At 37.2% G+C, this 18,144-nt stretch overlaps 3 protein-coding genes across 4 annotated transcripts; 1 reads left to right on the plus strand and 2 right to left on the minus strand.

Annotated features, from left to right (window-relative positions):
• Nucleotides 1-915: 915 nt before the first annotated feature.
• LOC100176398 (alkyl/aryl-sulfatase BDS1-like) lies at nt 916-4,714 on the minus strand. 2 transcript variants are annotated; one of them, XM_002124813.3, is made up of 5 exons: nt 4,429-4,712; nt 4,068-4,202; nt 3,735-3,839; nt 3,042-3,221; nt 916-2,462 (listed from the first exon to the last, which is right to left on the minus strand). In XM_002124813.3, exons 1-5 carry the CDS (start codon nt 4,655-4,657, stop codon nt 1,258-1,260), a joined length of 1,854 nt encoding a protein of 617 aa, XP_002124849.1. In that variant the 5' UTR covers nt 4,658-4,712; the 3' UTR covers nt 916-1,257. The 2 variants fall into 2 exon arrangements, with proteins under 2 accessions (XP_002124849.1, XP_026692960.1); XM_026837159.1 differs by lacking the exon at nt 3,735-3,839 and having other exon boundaries at nt 4,429-4,714.
• Nucleotides 4,715-4,852: 138 nt separating this feature from the next.
• Nucleotides 4,853-9,741, plus strand: LOC101242927 (putative alkyl/aryl-sulfatase YjcS). The gene is made up of 5 exons (XM_004226741.3): nt 4,853-5,969; nt 6,458-6,589; nt 7,130-7,234; nt 7,634-7,813; nt 8,354-9,741. The coding sequence occupies exons 1-5, from the start codon at nt 5,708-5,710 to the stop codon at nt 9,574-9,576; spliced, it is 1,902 nt and encodes a 633-aa protein (XP_004226789.2). The 5' UTR covers nt 4,853-5,707; the 3' UTR covers nt 9,577-9,741.
• A 1,038-nt stretch (nt 9,742-10,779) lies between these two features.
• LOC100181082 lies at nt 10,780-17,915 on the minus strand. The gene is made up of 15 exons (XM_009862280.3): nt 17,839-17,915; nt 17,406-17,528; nt 17,143-17,267; nt 16,788-16,876; nt 16,374-16,452; nt 16,188-16,321; nt 15,980-16,130; nt 15,616-15,725; nt 15,398-15,559; nt 14,730-14,904; nt 14,209-14,356; nt 13,512-13,671; nt 12,922-13,119; nt 11,706-11,808; nt 10,780-11,003 (listed from the first exon to the last, which is right to left on the minus strand). The coding sequence occupies exons 1-15, from the start codon at nt 17,881-17,883 to the stop codon at nt 10,838-10,840; spliced, it is 1,968 nt and encodes a 655-aa protein (XP_009860582.1). The 5' UTR covers nt 17,884-17,915; the 3' UTR covers nt 10,780-10,837.
• Between the last annotated feature and the right edge of the window lie 229 nt (nt 17,916-18,144).

Genomic DNA, 18,144 nt, shown 5'->3' on the forward strand with positions numbered 1-18,144 from the left:
CTTAAGTGTGAGGCCTGTGACCCAGATTTGTGTCACTGCCTCGTCAGGTACGAATCCACGCTACCACAGATGTTGTGAAATTAAAACGGAGAGTCAGGGCTTCTGTATTTGCGCCCTTGAGACTATTTCCGTTGTGAACGAAATCGTTAAGCGAAGCACGAAATATGTATTTGCACAGCAGTATGCGCAGAATAGCGTTTAATTTAACGCAGATGTAAACATAGTATGGAAAAGATGGGGCACCTTTAGCACAAAATATCCAAACATCCTCAATGTGTTGTAAACAATTAACAACGGTTTATGGGAGTGGTGAGAATAGGGTTTCATAATTCTTCGAATGTTCTTTGTTACTACCAAATGGGACGAGAAAATTGAATAAAAGGTGTCCCATCTTCTCTCATCCTACTATATATCTACAAAACGACATAAGTTAAATACGTTTTTGGTCAAGACATGGCTATAGTTAGATGATTTATATAGACCTGGTCGCTACACCTAGCCGACAATCCCCCCCCCCTCCCTCCCAAAAAAACATATAGGCTACCGCTGTGTATCAGTATACACAAAGCGAGTGCTAATCCAAATACCTTCGCCTATGTTAAATTAACGCTAATTCATCTAAATAGCCTATGGGCCAAACATTCGTGGAAGAATGTGGCGTATTATACGTGGTGGGTTAATCTATAGTACACATTGTTCGTGAGCATCATTTTCTAATATCACACAGTTAAAGCCAGTGCATGACTGATTTTATCTTAACCGGTTCTAATTATTGTAAGGTACTTAACCGGAATGTTGTCTTCTGCTATACGTTTCTCAAAACTTCAATTTAAACTTGATTGACGTCGTAGATTAGTTTTTGGCTCGAGAAGTAAAATCCGTTACCTCGCCACGCGAGGATAAACAAGTGTCATTCAATTCTTGAATGTTTATTTATTAACTTTTTTAGTTGTTTAGTTATTGGTTAAGGGTTAATTGTAAATGTGCTTTATACACCGTAGTTGTACAGTATAGGGTGGGGGAAGATCGGACACTTTTTTGTTCTATTCTCTCGTCTTATTAGTAATAATCAAAGAACGTTCAAAGAATTATAAAACCGTATCTGCACAGCTTTTATAGACCATTGGTAATTCTTTAAAAAACGATTAGGATATTTAATATGTGCTGAAGGTGTCCCATCTTCCCCCAACCCTAACTATAATCACAACACCGAAGACACGAAATACAGCAAAGGAGTAAGATTGTAAATAGCTTATATTATTGGGCTGTCAGAAAATCGGAACGGTCCATTAGAGATAAAAACTTTTCTAAAGTTGCCAAGAGTTTCCACCATGGTTCATCACCATCAAGATAGATCTCTCCTTTTCCATAAGACTCAATAATTGTTTCGTCCCCTACTACAATAGATCTCCATAGCACCCACGTCATACTGGCTGTGACGTCACACTCGCTGTGACTTGTCAAATCTTCACTGATGAGATTTGCGACGCAGTTTCTGATTTTGATTTTGTACTTTCTGTTTATGTCAGTAAAGCTCAGTACCACGGACATTGGTGCTGTAGGGTCACAAGCTTCCGCATTAAAACGTAAAGCGTACTGTGGTAGTAATTGGTCAGCAGTTGAAAGCAATAAAGTCTGCTTTATATAGTCTGCACCGTAAAAACTGTTAATATTTTGTTCCATTTCAAGAGCTACTGTGAAGTAGAAGTTCCTGCCCGTTGCACTGATCTGGGAAACTGCTAGCGCCCTCAAAACGTCGATTTTAAGCTGTCTTGCGACAGGGTACAAGTCATTCTCAGTTCTTTTAGTGTCTAATATCATTGTTGTCAATTCCAGCGCCCACTGAAGCTCCTCATTAATTGGAAAACCACTGGACGCTAGATGTGCATTGGATCTGTCGTAGCTCGCTTTGGCGCTTTCATACATCGCAGGCAGCGTGGCGATGTTCATAATTTTATGAGCACGCTGTTTTTTTGTCAGCGGGTTCAGGCTTGCCGCGTCACCGTCAAACCAACCAATCAGACCTTGATATATGCTGCGAATTGACCAATCTACAGAGCCATAAAACTCCAACAAGTAAGGGTGATAGGCTAAGGCCGGCGGCAATTTAACCTGCATAACTATATCATCAGGCTCGTAGTTCAAATTCATATACCTTATAGTTTGGTCAAAAACAAACTTAATACCGTTTCTGTAGTTTGTAAAGAGCGCATCAATTTTTGCGGCACCTATCACCGGCTCCGTATGTGAAGGTATCAAATACTCTGCTCCTAAAGCTCTTACTTTGTCCAGGCTCTCATACCAAGCCTTAGCGTACCGGTTCGGGTTGCCTCTGATAGCATAAAGATTTGGAAAAGCTTCGTAAAGATTGTCACCACAAAACAGAGCCCGTTTGCTCGGTATCCAGATAGACGTTTGGTCGTCCGTTTCTCCTTTCGTGCGCATGAGTTCAAATTCGAGACCTGCACAAAACACGCACCGTATTCTGTAAAAGGGGACATACCAACGAAAAATACATATCTGTATATAAACAGAGATGTTCAAATGTTTTGAAACTTTGGTGAGGATATCTATATAGTAAAGTGGGGGAAGATGGGACACCTTTAGCACATAATATCACAATATCCTAATCGTGTTTTAAACAATTACCGACGGTTTATGGAAGTCGTGAGGGTATTGTTTTATATTTCTTTGAATGTTATTTGTTTACTACTAAATGGTACGAGAAAATAAAGCTAAAAAGTGTCCCATCTTCCCCCACCCTACCGTATATTACTTTTGAGGATTTCTATCAATGTAAAATGTCTTTCTTATACACAAACACATACAGTGTTAAAGATTCCTTTTCATCTTTTATTACACAATATGGGTTCTGGTAGAAATATCCATATTTTCATCTTGTTTACCGTCCCGTTTGGTATAATAAACAAAGAATATTTACGGAACTATAAAACGGTATTCCCATTGCTCTAAGAAAAACTCGGTATCCATGTTACCCCACATTTCATTTTCGTCTCTATAAAAAAAGATTCACTACTTACCAGCAAGTTGTACTGTGGTATTATCTCTATAAGTGTCAGTTGGAACTAAAGTGTCGTTCACAATTGTGTCGTTGTGCTTCGACTCCAATCCTATACCGGCGTTGAGCAGTTCTTCTCCAAGTACAAGTGCATCGCCAAACTGACGTGTACCTCTTCGGCTCGCATATAACTTAAAAACACCTGTAAAAACATCATTGAGGGCTGAATTGATGCTGAATAAAAATATGAAATTATCCTTTTTGGGGTGTAACTTAGTTTTTTTGGCGCAAAAATATTTTAGGCATAGTTTAATAAGGTTGGACAGCTTAATATTTGAAGTATGCATAATATACACAACCGTAAAGGAATTTACAGAATTTTAAAAGTTTTTTTTTTGTGAAGTAAGCCCACTTTGATTGTAGTCTCTGGGCTAAATCCCATAGGCTATACCGTGGGACCTCACCCTTGCAGAATAGAAGATATATAGTACTGTGAGTAAAGATGGGACACCTTTAGCACATGATATACTGTTTGTGTTTTAAATTTAAACAATTACCAACGGTCTATCGAAGTCGTGGGGATACGGTTTTATAATTCTTTGAATGTTCTTTGTTTACTACTAAAAGGGACGAGAAAATAGAACTAAAAGGTTTCCCATCTTCCCCACCGTACCGTATTTTAAAATACGTATTTACTACTAATGTTGCGTTTTACTTGATCTAGCCATTTCGTCAAGTGTTGTTTCGTGTGTGAATATCCGGACATTCCAGCCTTGTGTCTCTGCATGCTCAAGTAGCCGAAAAGTACCGACGTAATGGTCTTCAAATAATTAAAACTTTAATTTCATAAAGTCCACTACGTTGCTGTTAACTTAGGCCTATTTATTTTATAAGCAGAAAATTCAAAATGGTAAATAATTATTTAGGTTACTTTTTAGTCGAATTCTATTATTTGTCTGTTTTTTTTTACCAATACCGTAATGTAAACCCAGAAATGTGGTCGGCACGGCCCCCTTGGCCACGCCTATGAACAAAACGAAACTCATACCTGTATGGAAATGCGTTAGTATAATTGCAACTAATGGCTTTGTCCAGTCGTCAATTTCGTTCCGTAAGTCTTCATATGCTGTCCACGAATCGATCATAGTTTCAGTTGTGTCAATGATAACGATACCGTCCGGTCCTGCGCATGCGCAGAAGGATTAGTACGCAGTAATGGTAAACTCTAGTGTAACTGTTTTTTTTTTAAATCCCATATATTAGTTAACAAAAAATATTACCAGGACTATATAACCGTAGCCCCGCGACCTTAAAATAGCTTTGTTAATCGTTTAAAACACGATCTGAAAATATGAGATTTAGGTGCTAACGGTATCCCATCTTACCCCACAGAACTAAACATTTCTTACCGTTAATCATAATCATGTTTGCCAATGCATATCCAATGGCAGAATAGATATCTTCGCCAACGTTGATCACCCTTCTTGGGATAAAAATTTGCGAGTGATTTCTAAGGTAGTCGTCAGCTTCAAAAACCCTTAGGGGCCACTTATTTGGTGAAGGGGTACCGAATCCTAGCCCCCAACACCCTGTGAGCGACGCCACCAAAACTAAACTAGTTAAAATAATTCGCACCATAGCGGAGAACTACTATCTACGCTGCTTTAAATCGAATACGGTTAGTTTTTAACAAATTTGATTTAGTATATAGTAGGGTGGGGAAGATGGGACACCTTTTCATTCTAATTTATCGCCTCATTTGGTGGTAGACAAAGAACATTTAAAGAATTGCATATATCCTCACGACTCCAATAGACCGTTGTGAATTGTATAATATTATGTGCTAAAGGTGTCGCATCTTCTCCCAACCTACTATATAATGTGTTCAGTTATACTTTGCAACTGGCATTTTTTGTTAAAGTAAAGGCTACATTCAAAATGCTCTTGATCTATTTCGACTAAATTCAGCCTGGCTATTTGCAACTAACGACTATGCAAGTTTTAGGCGTTCGCGTTCGAATACGAGATTGTGTTCGTGTGCAAAAGCAGGGTCCGCTGTTCGTGTGCAAAACAGGTATCACAACATTAATGAATTTTTTGATCATTTTGTGCTTTTTGAATCTTAGAAACCTGTGTTCGTGTGCAAAATATGGCGCTGTGTCCGTGTGCAAAAAAACAGGTATTACAACATTAATGATATTTCGTGACCAGCTTGATCTTAATAAACCTAAGCCTCAGGGCTCGCGGCTTGGAAAATAAACCTCAAAAAATTCCATTGCCGCGTATCGTGCAGATTAAACACCAGCTTGGCCAGGTCAACGGTTGGAACGTAGCTGCAGGTCTGTCGGAGCAAGATACCAAGCGCACGAGCACTTACCGTGCTCTCACGCGATATGTTTTTGTTTTTTTCGATTTTTTTTTTTGAATTTGCAACGTCATAGTCGACCTGACTCGAGGGTATTGTAAAAATAAAGAGTTAGTTCTAGTAGTTGCAAATCCTGATACGCAGGAACCACCTTTTACGAAAAGTTTAGAGACCAGACGAGACCTATTCTCCAAGAAAGATACTCAGTTAACAGCGACGTATTTCCGAAACTCTAGCCTAGAACTGCTATCTCTTACAGCAGTAGAATAATAGACTGCATTAAAAAACAGCGTTTTCCTTTAAAATAATTTTAGTTTTAATTTATGGTTAATTCAGGACTAAGTAAGGGTATTAGAATGAAACGCATTTTACTCTGCGCTAGTGTTTTCTTATCGCTATGCCAGTCTTCATTGGGTTTGGGGTTCGCTACCCCGTCGACTGACTTGCCGCCTTTGTCAGTCGCGGAAGCCGAATCGTACCAGCATAACCACTCTGGTATATTCATACCTCCCCATATTGTCCACGTTACCACCGGGGTGTATTCAGCTGTAGGATATGCTCTCGGGAATATGATACTAGTTGAAGGTAAGAGAAAATATTGATGTTTTCAAACGCTATGAAATATTTAAGTGTTTTTTTTTGAAATTTTGGTTATACCTGAGATTAAATTTAAGTATTTTTTATCAAATTACAAATTGTCATTTTTTGTTGGTATGCCCCTTTAAGCGTATTGCCCAAGGACAAATACGCCCACAATGGTAGCAGCGTCGAGCCTCGAACCTGCATCCTTTGAGCTAAAGGCGGAGTCCATAGTTTAGAAGCTGCTTATTTAAAATATAGTGTTAGATTAATTATAGTAGGGTGGGGTGAAACGGGACACCTTTAGCACATAATATCCAAATATTATGATCGTGTTTTAAACGATTAACAACGGTCTATAAAAGTAATGAAGGTACGGTTTTATAATTCTTTAAATGTTCTTTGTGTACTACCAGCCGAAACGGGAAAATAAAAAGGTGTCCCATCTTCCCCCACCCTACCATATAACCAATTTTAAAACTAACTTTTTTTAGCCAACAATGCGGTTATCATTATCGACACCACGGAGACTGCAGAAGATGGTTGGATCGCTTACCAGGCACTTCGGAATGCGTCTCAAAATTACCATCCACTCGTTGCAATCATCATAACGCATTTTCATACGGGTGAGGACTTGTACTTGGTTTTTCTGTAAACTTTTGAAGGCTCTTTTAGTTTATAATACTACTTGTGTTATGAAGGGGTATATTTTAGGTTATTTATTGCTTTTTATGTTAGACAAAAAAACTCTGAATGTTATAAAGAGCTCTAACCGCTATTATTTTAGAAAACTGTAGGCATATATTACTTGAAAAGCTAGTAATAACTTTTCAATGTATTTTTGTGAGTTATATGGGGGTCAGGGTTGTAGGGGTTATATGGGGTGGGGTTATTTTATTGGTAATAGGGCGTTTTGGGAGTTTCGGGGGCAAGATTTTGATTTGAAGAGAAAGTGAGAAAAAGGGAAAGGTCAAAGCTGTTGAATCAACGTGGTTGAAGTAAGCTAATTCGATGCACGGCCCCTCAGGGCAAAGATATACTTTATACACTTCTTCTATTTGGCTTTCAATTTGAGCTCTTGCCTATAGTATAGTGTATAATAGCGTCATATAGTTTTTAGTACTAATTGTACAAGGTTATAAAGTATAACCGTTTGTTTAATATAGATCACTACGGTGGTACATTCCGTTTGCTCGAAGACGCCGAAGAAAGAGGCTGGAGCGTTAACTTGTACACACATTCAACGACAGTTGCCGAACAGAAACGTTTAGGCAAGTTTCGTAAACATGAATAAGTGACTATATAGTATGGTGGGGTAAGATGGCACGTGGTTTCATAATATTTTCCAGTCGTCTTTGGTATAGTAAATAAAGAATATTTATATGATTTATATAACTGTAACACAGCGACTTTTAAGGGGCGTTTTTAATCGTTAAAAAAAAACTATTTTATAGAGTTAGTAGATTTTTGATGCCGCTAAACAATAAATATGAAAGGGGTGTGTTCAAGTTACTGCATAAACGTGAGAGAGAAGGGTTAAAGTTGCCGCTTTAAATAGTTAAGCTTGGTTTTATTCCGTAGGGCCTACCTCTTATAGAAATCATTTGTACAGACCAAAATAGGTGTAAATAAAATACCGAATTTAAACTTAAACTCGTTTAATTTTACAGATCAGGTAGCAGTTCTTGGCGTTGCGAGAGCGGCGCGCCAGTTTGGACAAGTTCTTTTGCCAGAAATTGAGCGAATAAATGTTGGAATTGGTTATTCGTACAAACAAGCAAACAGCATTTTAAATCAAACGTTGAACCCTACACATGTATATGATGACAGGCAGTTCTTTAAAGAAGCAGGTATGTATAGTAGGGTGCTGGGAGAAGACAAGACACCTTTGGCACATAAAATCTAAATATCCTGATCGTGTTTTAAAAAAATTAACAACGGTCTATTGGAGTCGTGAGGATACGGTTTAGTAATTCTTTGATTGTTCTTTGTTTACTACAAAATGGGACGAGAAAATAGAATGAAAAGATGTCCCATCTTCTCCCACTCTACTATATTAATTCGAATGTTGTAAATTTACCAATTTATGCTTAAATTTACCTATTTTACGATAAAAATACAAAACATTTTTTATAGTAGGGTGGGAAAAAGTGGGACACCTTTAGCACATAATGTTAAAATATCCTGATCGTGTTTTAAACAATTAACAACGATCTTTGGGAGTCGTGAGGATACGGTTTTATAATTCTTTAAATGTTTTTTTCTTACCATCAAATGGGTCGAGAAAATAGATTGAAAAGGTGTACCATCTTATCCCTCCTACTATATATATGTTATAGCCTACATCAATAGTTTAGCTTATAAAACTTAAAAGATAATTGTCTTTGTAGGTCTTGACTTCGAGTTGATTCACATTCCCGGCGAAACGAACGACCAAACCGCAATATGGTTTCCCACTTACGGCGCCGTATGCCCGGGAGACGATTTTTACCACACTTTCCCTAACATATACACGATTCGTGGAGCTCCAAACCGCGACGCTAAGCACTGGTTTCAGAGTCTGGATCGTATATTAGCCTTGAATGCATCCTATATTGTACCTTCACATTCTGAGCCGGTTTCTGGCAATGCAAATGTTAATAGGATATTAACAACGTATAGGGATGCGGTCAAGTTTTCCTATGACCAAACCGTGAGGTACACGAATCTTGACTACGATATTGATGATGTTGTAGCGAAAGTAAAACTTCCAGAACCCCTACGAATGGAGCCGCATTTACTAGAGTTTTACGGTTCAATAGATTGGTCGATTCGCAGCATATTTGGAGGGCACATTGGTTGGTTTGACGGTGATCCAGCAACTTTGAACCGGCTCAGCAAAAAACAGTTTGCAGATAAAATGACAACTCTGATACCAGTTGCTACTTTGGTGCAAAAAGCGCAAGAAAATTTCGATTTATCTAATACGAGTTATGCAGCAACCGGTATACATCTGAAAGAGCAACTACAATGGGCATTAGAGCTTGCAACGATGGTATTGCGCACAGGTTACGCCCAGAACTCGTACTTGGAAACTGCCAAACAGATTAAGATGGACACTCTGCATGCCCTGGCTCGGGCACAGTTAAGTTCTATTGGCAGAAACTACTATCTATCTGTACGAAGAGAAATGCAGTTGGGAGTCACCACTGTTTACCCACCGTCCGCAGTGAAACAAAGTCTTCAGGCCATGATCCCGTCTTATTTTATGGCTGAATACCCGCTAAGGTTCAACGCTGAGAAATGCATAATGGGGGACAACGATATGACTGTCCTGTTTAACTTCACCGATGACGGGTTATATAAATACACAATCCGTAACTGCGTGGTCGACCTTATGACAGAAATTGGGATAAGCGACCAATTTGACTTCGTTGCGAATATGGATTCTGCTGTTTGGAAAAACATAGTCACCGGCGAGATAACGCTCATTCAAGCTTACGGACAAGGTCAAATTGAATTTGGCTCTTCAAGTGCGTGGTGGCAGTCGTATGAAAACTTGAACAAGTTCTTAGGCCTAATGGACACAAGCGGGTTTCTTACACCCGCATCAGCAGCAGCAAGGCGTATCTAAAACTGTACATTCTAAACTAAATAGTTATGACTAACTAGTTATCACATAACTAACTCTTTGCTGATGTTAACTAATTCAATTAATTGTAAAATCGTTGGTGTAATTTTACCGTGAATTACTGAGTTAATAACAATACACCAAGAGCTACTATATGCAGCATACGAACAACGTGTCAAAATATTTGTGTACCAAAAATATATAATTAGCTGAAAATTAAACCACCAGCTGTGTCTTTTTCAAGTGTTATTCTATTTATAGTGGGGTGGGGAAGATGGGAAACCTTTAGCACATAATACGCAAATATCCTAATCGTGTTTTAAACAATTAACAACGGTCCATGGAAGTTGTGAGGATACGGTTTTATAATTTTTAGGGTTTTTTTTGTTTACTATCACATGGGACGAGAAATAGGATGAAAGGGTGTCGATATCTAAATATCCTGATCGTGTTTTAATCAATTAACAACGGCCTGTGGGAGTCGTGAGGGTGTGGTATTATACATTTTTAATTTTTTTTGTTTACTATCAAATGGGACGAGAAATATTGTGAAAAAGTGTCAATATCCAAATACCCCGATCGTGTTTTAATCAATTAACAACAGTCTATGGAAGTCGTGAGGGTGGGGTATTATAAATTTTTGAGTTTTTTTGTTTACTACTAAATGGGACAAGAAATAGGATAAAAAATGTCCCATATTCCCCCATTATCTATATGTTTGAATGATATTTAAAACACTATTATTGGCTTATTGAAATAATTTTCTATTTAATTGTTAGATCATTCGGGACAGAATATCTGAGAAAAAATGCTTAGAACAGTAGTGGTGTCCGCGAAATGGATGGTGAGAATGGTGAGTCTGGAACAAAATCTCTGAACCCTATAGTTTGGGAAATGCCATCTTCGGAGAAAATGCCTGAGACAAATATATTAGGGTGGGGGGAGATGAGACACCTTTTTATTATAATTTTTCGTCCAATTCGGTAGTGAACAAAGAATATTAAAAAAACATATAAAACCGTACCCTTATACGACCCGATAGACCTATGGTAATTGATTAAAACACGATCAGAATATATAGACATTACGTGCTAAATGTCTCCCACCTTTCCCACCCTACTGTATATTAAACCTACATAATGTAAAAACGACATTAAAAAACATGAAAAAAACTTCTGAAAAAAACCAATACAACTCAACCCTATTAGGACGTATATTTCGTTTATTGAACTCCACGATTAGGTGCAACCGATTTCTTCGCTTATTATTCGCAAATTGCACCATAACGATTGTTAACAACTTGGTACGAGCAGCGACACATACTTTCCCCGCGGCACTCCGAGACCCAGTTGTATGGTAAGGTTCTGCCTTCGGTGGGCGGGGCGCATTTGACAGCGCAGCCCCCTTGCCCAGAACACTGAGGGTTACCGCTGTAATGCAATTATGGTATTTTAAATATAATATGGTAAAGATTATAGAGTATTTGATTGGGAAATTGCAATTAATAAACCCATAGAAAAAATTTATGACTACAGTGATATCAGTTTTGAAAATTAACCACACTTTGCCCATGTATTTCGTTTAAAACTTGAATAAAACATGGACATAAAATCTGGATAAAACGTGAGCATAACACGAACCAAAATTTAGACAAAATATGAACAAAATATAGAAATAAAACCTAACAGAATATATACAAAACATGGGCAAAACATGAACCAAAAATTGGACAAAATATGAACAAAACATGGAAAAAAATATGGGCAGAATATATACAAAACATGGACATAACACGAACTTAAAACATTGACAGAACATGTACAAATATGGGCAAAACATGAACTAAAAATTGGACAAAATATGAACAAAACATGGAAAAAATATGGGCAAAACCATGAGCAAAAATTATCTTAAAACAGTAGTAGAATAAATACAAAACACTGACAAAATATGAACAAAACTTGGACAAAACATGAACCAAAACTTGGACACAACATGAGCAAAAATGATCCTAAAACAGAGGCAGAATATATACAAAACACTTTCAAAACATTAACCAAACATATATTAAGACTAATAGTTACAAGTCCTTACAAATGCTTTGCATCTAACAACTATTGTTATTGGCTTACCCGAGTCCTCCGAAGTATCCACCCGAACATACACAGCTCGATGAAGCCGAAAATCCGACACATCCACTGTCACGTGCGCAGTAATCTGGACTCCGACAAGCTCCTGTGTAAAAAGTCAAGGATGTTGTTTTAAATTATCAATATATGTCTAAATACTTGTGTTTAAATGTCATGTTTTAAACGGATAGTCTTTCCAAAACTGACGCTCTGTGTCTTTGAAGAGACAAAGACAAATTATATAGTACTGTAGGGGAAAATGGGACACTTTTAGAACATAATATCCAAATGTCCTGATCGTGTTTTAAACAATTAACAACAGTCTACGGAAGTCGTGAGAAAACAGTTTTATAATTCGTTGAATGTTTCTTGTTTACTACCAAATGGGACGAGAAAATAAAATGATAAGGTGTCCTATCTTTCCTCACCTAACTATATGTTAGGTTAATTATCATTAAACTAATCAATTTAATCATTGTGAGTTCTTCGTACCTTATTACGCATAAACACAGGATAGTTATTATATAAATTCAAACTTGGAAATTTCCAAGGTGTGGACGGTGTGCATGTTTAAGGCGCGGAAACCACTTGGTTATTATTTTGGTCGAAATTTTAATAAACGGTGAGCAAATTATGAGGCGTGGAGACCACTTGGTTATTATTTTGGCGGAAACTAATAAACGGTGTGTAAATATGACGACTATCAGATTAATAATTATAACAGCTCTAGCAAGATTTAAATACGATTTTGTAAACTTTGTTTATAGTAATGCGGGGCAAGTTGGATAACGTTAGCATCTAAATCTCAAATCTCTTGATCTTGTTTAAACATTAACAAAACTACTTTGGAGTGGTGGGCTACGGTTATAATCCTGTAAATATTTCTTATTTACCACCAAATATAAGGATGAAAACATGCTCTATCTTACCCTACCATATTAAAATGCATCACACATGTAGTATGGTGAGAGAAGATGGGACACCTTTTCATTTTATTTTCACGTCCCATTTGGTAGTAGAAAGAACATTCAAAGAATTATAAAACCGTATCCTCACGACTCCCATAGATCATTGTTAATTGTTTAAAACACGATCACGATACTTGGATATTATGTTCTAAAGGTGCCCCATCTTTACCCATTCTACTATATAGTACCAGTTACAAATCTTAAAAATGTAATACGTTTAAGTTTACTTGCTTTTTATAATATAAGTTTACCTGCTATCAGCGGCCGTACGTTACTTTCAAATGCGGCGTAGGGTCTGCTATTTCCTGGATAGTAAATGTTTCCCAGCGGATAGTAATGAGCAATGTTATAAGATGCTATGTAACTTGTCCCGTGTCTGTACACTGTACGATAGGCAGTAGCACACGCAACTTTTGTGGTTGCTCTCCACAGCATTTGAGAAAAATGACCTGAAATTTTATGTATCAGAAATTGATATTGTACTTTGGGGTAAGATGGATACCGTTGGCACATAATAACCCATATTTCCGAATTGTGTTTTTAACAGTTACCAACGTTTTTCAGATTAAGAACACAGTTATGGTAGGGTTAGGGAAGTTGGGACACCTTTTTATTTTATTTTCTTGCCGCATTTGGTAATAGAAAAGAAAATTTAATGAAATATAAAACCGTATCCTCACGACTCCCACAGACCGTTGTTAATTGTTTAAAACACGATCCGAATATATAAATATTATGTGCTAAAGGTATCCCACCTCCCCACCCCACTGTATATTAATGTGTCAATATTATTTTACTAAATTGAACGTTAAAAAAATGTTCTAAATTACTATGGATTTACCTGTTGGTCTGGTTCGGTCTCTAGATAGCGGGTTAGTTCGGTCGTAGTCAAATATTTCTAGGTACCAACGAAGAATGGATTCTTGTATAGGTCTTCTAGTAATAGACATATCCCATGCTATGTTCTCACCGACTCCGACCTGTCGGTACTGCGTTCCTTTCTAAACGAATTATTGTATTTCTCAGAACCAATGACAAATAAACGAGTAGCCAAAAATTGGCGAGTAAAAAATTAGGAATAAATAGCTGATTTCTTTTCAGTATGGTGTTTTATAAATACAAGGGTAAGACTTATACTGTTAGCACTTATTTTAACATTGTTTCTTTACTATAAAAAACGACAAAGCAGGGTAGGGCAGGATGGGACAACTTTTTATTCTAATTTCTCGTCCCATTTGGTGGTAAATAAACAATATTTGAAAAATTATAGAATCGTATCCTGGCGACCCACATAAGACTGTTGTTAATTGTTTAAACACGATCAGGATATTTAGATATTTTGTGCTAAAGGTGCCCCGTTTGCCCCGTCCTACTATATATGAGAATAAAATCATGTCCTATGTTACCCCAACCTAGGATAAGACTGACACTGTTAACAATAATTTAAATATTCTTGGTTTACTACCAAATAAAACGATAAAACCAAACAAAATATATGTCCCATTTTACCCCAACCTACTAAACACAAATCCACTCACGTCTGAATGTGGCCAATTTGATGTCGTTTGGCCAGAAGTTGGGCGTAAAGGATTCTCCGCGGCCACTCCTATTAGATACCTTGCCCACCTTTGAGCAGTTACAAATAGATCGTTGTCCCACTGCAGGGGACTGGCGTTGTGTAGTGCTCTGTCGTAAAAGTGGTGTTCAGTATTTATTGAGTATTTATGGCGTTAGTCTTCAGTATTTATGGAATTACGAAAATAACTTCCCATATGAGTAAGACACTTAACAGCAATTGCTCCAACCCAGTGGTCTCTTATGGGTTATCTAAGTTGTGGGCCATATCGAAAATATCGAAAAAATAAAAATTCATATAGTGGGGTGACACATTCATAAATAATAAAACTGTATCCTAACGTATCCCATGGACCGTTGTCGTTTGTTCAAAACATGATCAGGATATTTGGATATTACGTGCTAAATGTGTCCTTTCTTCCACCACCCTTTAGACCCCACACCATGGTTTAACTTTTGCAAATGTTAATAACTTCATAAATACCGGTAAAAGTTGTGATGGTCCAAGCAAGCTTGCTGCTCTGACGTCAGAGCTGATGACGTCACCGTTGGTAAGTAAGTTTGTGTCGTAAATGGGATTTGTGTTGTGGTAGTGGTAATGGGTTGGGGAAATACGGTGTATACAGTTGGCGGAATAGTGACTTGGACGGCGTTATTAGCTGTAGATAAAGTAAAGCGACATCAAGTTAGAAAATGTTGAAAATTTGGTACAGCACAGGCATTGGTTATGTACAATGGTGGTAAAACCCTTTAGCTGACAAAGTTTAATTGTTTGCAGCGGAATTTAAATAGGCTGGAAGTTAAGCCAGTTTGGACTACTATGTCGTACTATTTTTTTGTCTAACAAAGTGATTTCACCATTGTGGGCGTATACGTGTTCTTGGGCAAGACACTTAACGGCAATTGCTCCAACCCAGTGGTCGCTAATGGGCTGTCCAAATATCAGCCATACATAAAAAATTAAAAAATTTACAAAAAATAATCACTTAAAAGTAACATACATGGTAACTCGTAAGCTGGCACGAGGTGTGTGAAACAGAACACCCATGATATAACGAATGTCGTTTTCCGGCGGATAAATTAGTTTACATTCATTCATTCATTTATTCACGCGAGGATAAACAAGTTACATTCATTCATGTATATTCTTACTTGATCCGTAAAAGTAATTGACGTCACGTTGGTAACCACAGCAACTGGCAGTTCGGTGAACTCGTGATCCTATTGGTTGATAATCTCTTGTGCTGACCAATAGGAAGACAGAATTTGGAGTTTGAACCAGCGAGCCATATAAGAGAAAATCGAAAAACCAACCTAAATGGCGTCATAGGGTTAATTATGACGTTAAATAGTTAAATATATGCTTGTACCTCTGGAGCAAGGTTGGTCAGTTATTTTCATTACCCGGATATTAGTATGATAGTTGACTGCAATATTTTGAAAGCAAAAGTAGATGGGTACGTTGAACGGTGGAGTAGGCCTGAAACAAATTATAAATACATGTAGTTTTTGTCCAATTTTACATATATATATTACTGTGGGGTAAGATGGGACACCTTTTAGACGTAATACCCAAACATCCTGATCGTGTTTTAAGCAATTACCAAGTCCATGGGAGTCGTGAAGATACGGTTTCAAATTTTTTGAATGTTTTTGTTTACTACCAAATGAGACGAGAAAATAAAATGAAAAAGTGTCCTATCTTCCCCAACTCTACTATACATTTTTACTGACTGTGAGTGTAGGTAAAATGATGAGACTTCCCCAGGCAAGTTGCTAAATGAAACCCGCTTCCATGGGTAACTCGGTGGCGATTGTGACGTAGTGTACGTGTAATAATAGGGGTAAACCGTGTCCGTAAAATAGATGTTAACTCGAACCAGATCTGTAGGAAAAATGAAATAAATTATATTACGTCATAATACAGAGTGTGACGTCATACGAGGTTGTGTCAGTGACGTCAGAGGAACGGTTGTTGTTGAAGCCGTTGTCGTTGTTATAGCCGTTGTTGTCGTTGTTGTTGTTACAATTGGCCGACAACGCTGGCACGTCATTGGGCAGTGTAAGGTCATGAACCTAATAACAAAGTGTCGTCATAATATGAATTATGACATAGTAGATATTTTACCCGTAATATCTTGGCGAATTACAAGCATTGAAGTTGTAACGAAACGAATGGCAACTGGGAAAGTCATCGTTGCATGTGTCTGTGTGGAATATATATGCATATAAAACTAAAATTATTCCTAAACTACTTAAAAAAATAAAAATTATTGACAAATACATTTTTTAAAACATTCTATCACTCTAATAAATTAAGAAATAATATTTTTCTGCTATTTCGGTAAAAATAGTTTAAGTTTCCTAGGTTTTGAAACATGTATTTTAATACTCGATTCTTGTACGATTGCGCACTTGGTCTATTGCGCATAAGGTTAATTGCGCACACGTGGTAATGCTCAGTAGTACAACTGCGCACTAACCGAATGCGCAATCATATAGCTACTGATTACACCAACAACGAACATAATATACATCATACCTGGACAATAGTTCCTATAACAAGTTCGCGTATCGACTATGAGGTAATAACTGTAAATTCGAGTTCTCCCCATTGTCCCAGTTGATCGTCTGTGACGTAATAATGTTTTAAGTACTGTGGGGTAAGATGGAATATTTCTAGCACTTAAATCCCATATTTCCCGACCGTGTTTTAATTAATTAACAATGTTTTTTTGGAGTCGCGGGGCTACGGTTATTTAAAACTAAAAATAATATATTTGTTTACTAACGAGTGGGACAATAAAATAGATTGAAAACGTGTCTCATCTTACCCCATCCTACTGTATAACATTGAATAATTAAATATTTTCAATGCAGAAAAAAAGTCAAATTACCGACAACAGCTGAACGCCGACCAGTTGTTGTTATAAAACTTCCTTATCGAACTATTTCTCGGAATTTCAACGACGGTATCTGCTTCTTCACGTGTTATAGTCATGACGCCGGATTTTGAATTCCCCTTTAAATAGGAAAACAAGTTTTTTTAGAAGGGAAATTTAGAAAATTGTTAAATTAAGTTGTGATGAATGGGAAAAGTTAGATTTAAATGGGAAAACTTAGACTTTTTGACAAAGTGCTTTAAATAGGTTTGTTTTACCTGCGCCCTTATAAGCAGTATACTCGGAACAAGACGTATCACTTCAGGAACATTCTCCGGAACATAGTGACTCATGTTTGAGCCTTGTGACGTCATAGTAGCGTTGATACTCCGGGCCAGTATCTGGAAAACCGAAATATTCGTTTCAACGGAAACGTAAATGAAATCGGCGATTCTATTTCCCCCTTAGGCGCACTACTGTGACGTCATAACCATCAGGATTTGAGCTGTTTCGCGCTAGCACGATGTTAAGCTAAATATTTTATAAAAAAATTACTAAAGCTCAAAATTCTGCAAACTCTTGCAGAGTATTAGACTATCCTTTTTTTGTATTCTCTATGCACTAATATATATATTTATAGATACAGGAAGATGGGGAAAATGGGACACCTTTTCATCTCCCCCCACACTACTATATATTTCATATACTTACACATGATATTATAGCTGCAAGCAGGACAACTTTTACTTGTAGCATGGTGAAGATAGCTATAGGTGTCTCATAAACGGCGATTACCGCTAAGTGATTTAGATAAATGTTCTGCTCGCTTATATGGTACAAGTTACCTTTTTCCTACTAGCGCTGCGACGTCTCCAGAAATTAAGGTACTTTTGTAAAGTAGCCTTAAGGGTATACTATATATAGACCGTTGACCATAATCTTAAACTAGTTTGAAAAATGGCACCTCTGAAATCTTAATAAAATGTGCACGTTTAATATTGCAATTAATAGTTTGGG

The sequence above is a fragment of the Ciona intestinalis genome, chromosome 12 (genome assembly GCF_000224145.3).
Source record: "Ciona intestinalis chromosome 12, KH, whole genome shotgun sequence".
NCBI lineage: Eukaryota > Metazoa > Chordata > Ascidiacea > Phlebobranchia > Cionidae > Ciona > Ciona intestinalis.

Coding starts and splice junctions, on each gene's coding strand:
- LOC100181082 (XM_009862280.3), bottom strand. CDS start 17,883: ATGCTACAAGTAAAAGTTGTCCTGCTTGCAGCTATAATATCATGT. Junction 15,726..15,979: donor TCATTTTACCTACACTCACA/GTCAGTAAAAAT, acceptor AATTTGTTTCAG/GCCTACTCCACCGTTCAACG. Junction 11,809..12,921: donor CGTACGGCCGCTGATAGCAG/GTAAACTTATAT, acceptor CTTTTTACACAG/GAGCTTGTCGGAGTCCAGAT.
- LOC100176398 (XM_002124813.3), bottom strand. CDS start 4,657: ATGGTGCGAATTATTTTAACTAGTTTAGTTTTGGTGGCGTCGCTCACA. Junction 3,840..4,067: donor ACTAACGCATTTCCATACAG/GTATGAGTTTCG, acceptor AATTATTTGAAG/ACCATTACGTCGGTACTTTT. Junction 2,463..3,041: donor TACCACAGTACAACTTGCTG/GTAAGTAGTGAA, acceptor TGTTTTGTGCAG/GTCTCGAATTTGAACTCATG.
- LOC101242927 (XM_004226741.3), top strand. CDS start 5,708: ATGGTTAATTCAGGACTAAGTAAGGGTATTAGAATGAAACGCATTTTA. Junction 7,235..7,633: donor TGCCGAACAGAAACGTTTAG/GCAAGTTTCGTA, acceptor TTAATTTTACAG/ATCAGGTAGCAGTTCTTGGC. Junction 7,814..8,353: donor GCAGTTCTTTAAAGAAGCAG/GTATGTATAGTA, acceptor TTGTCTTTGTAG/GTCTTGACTTCGAGTTGATT.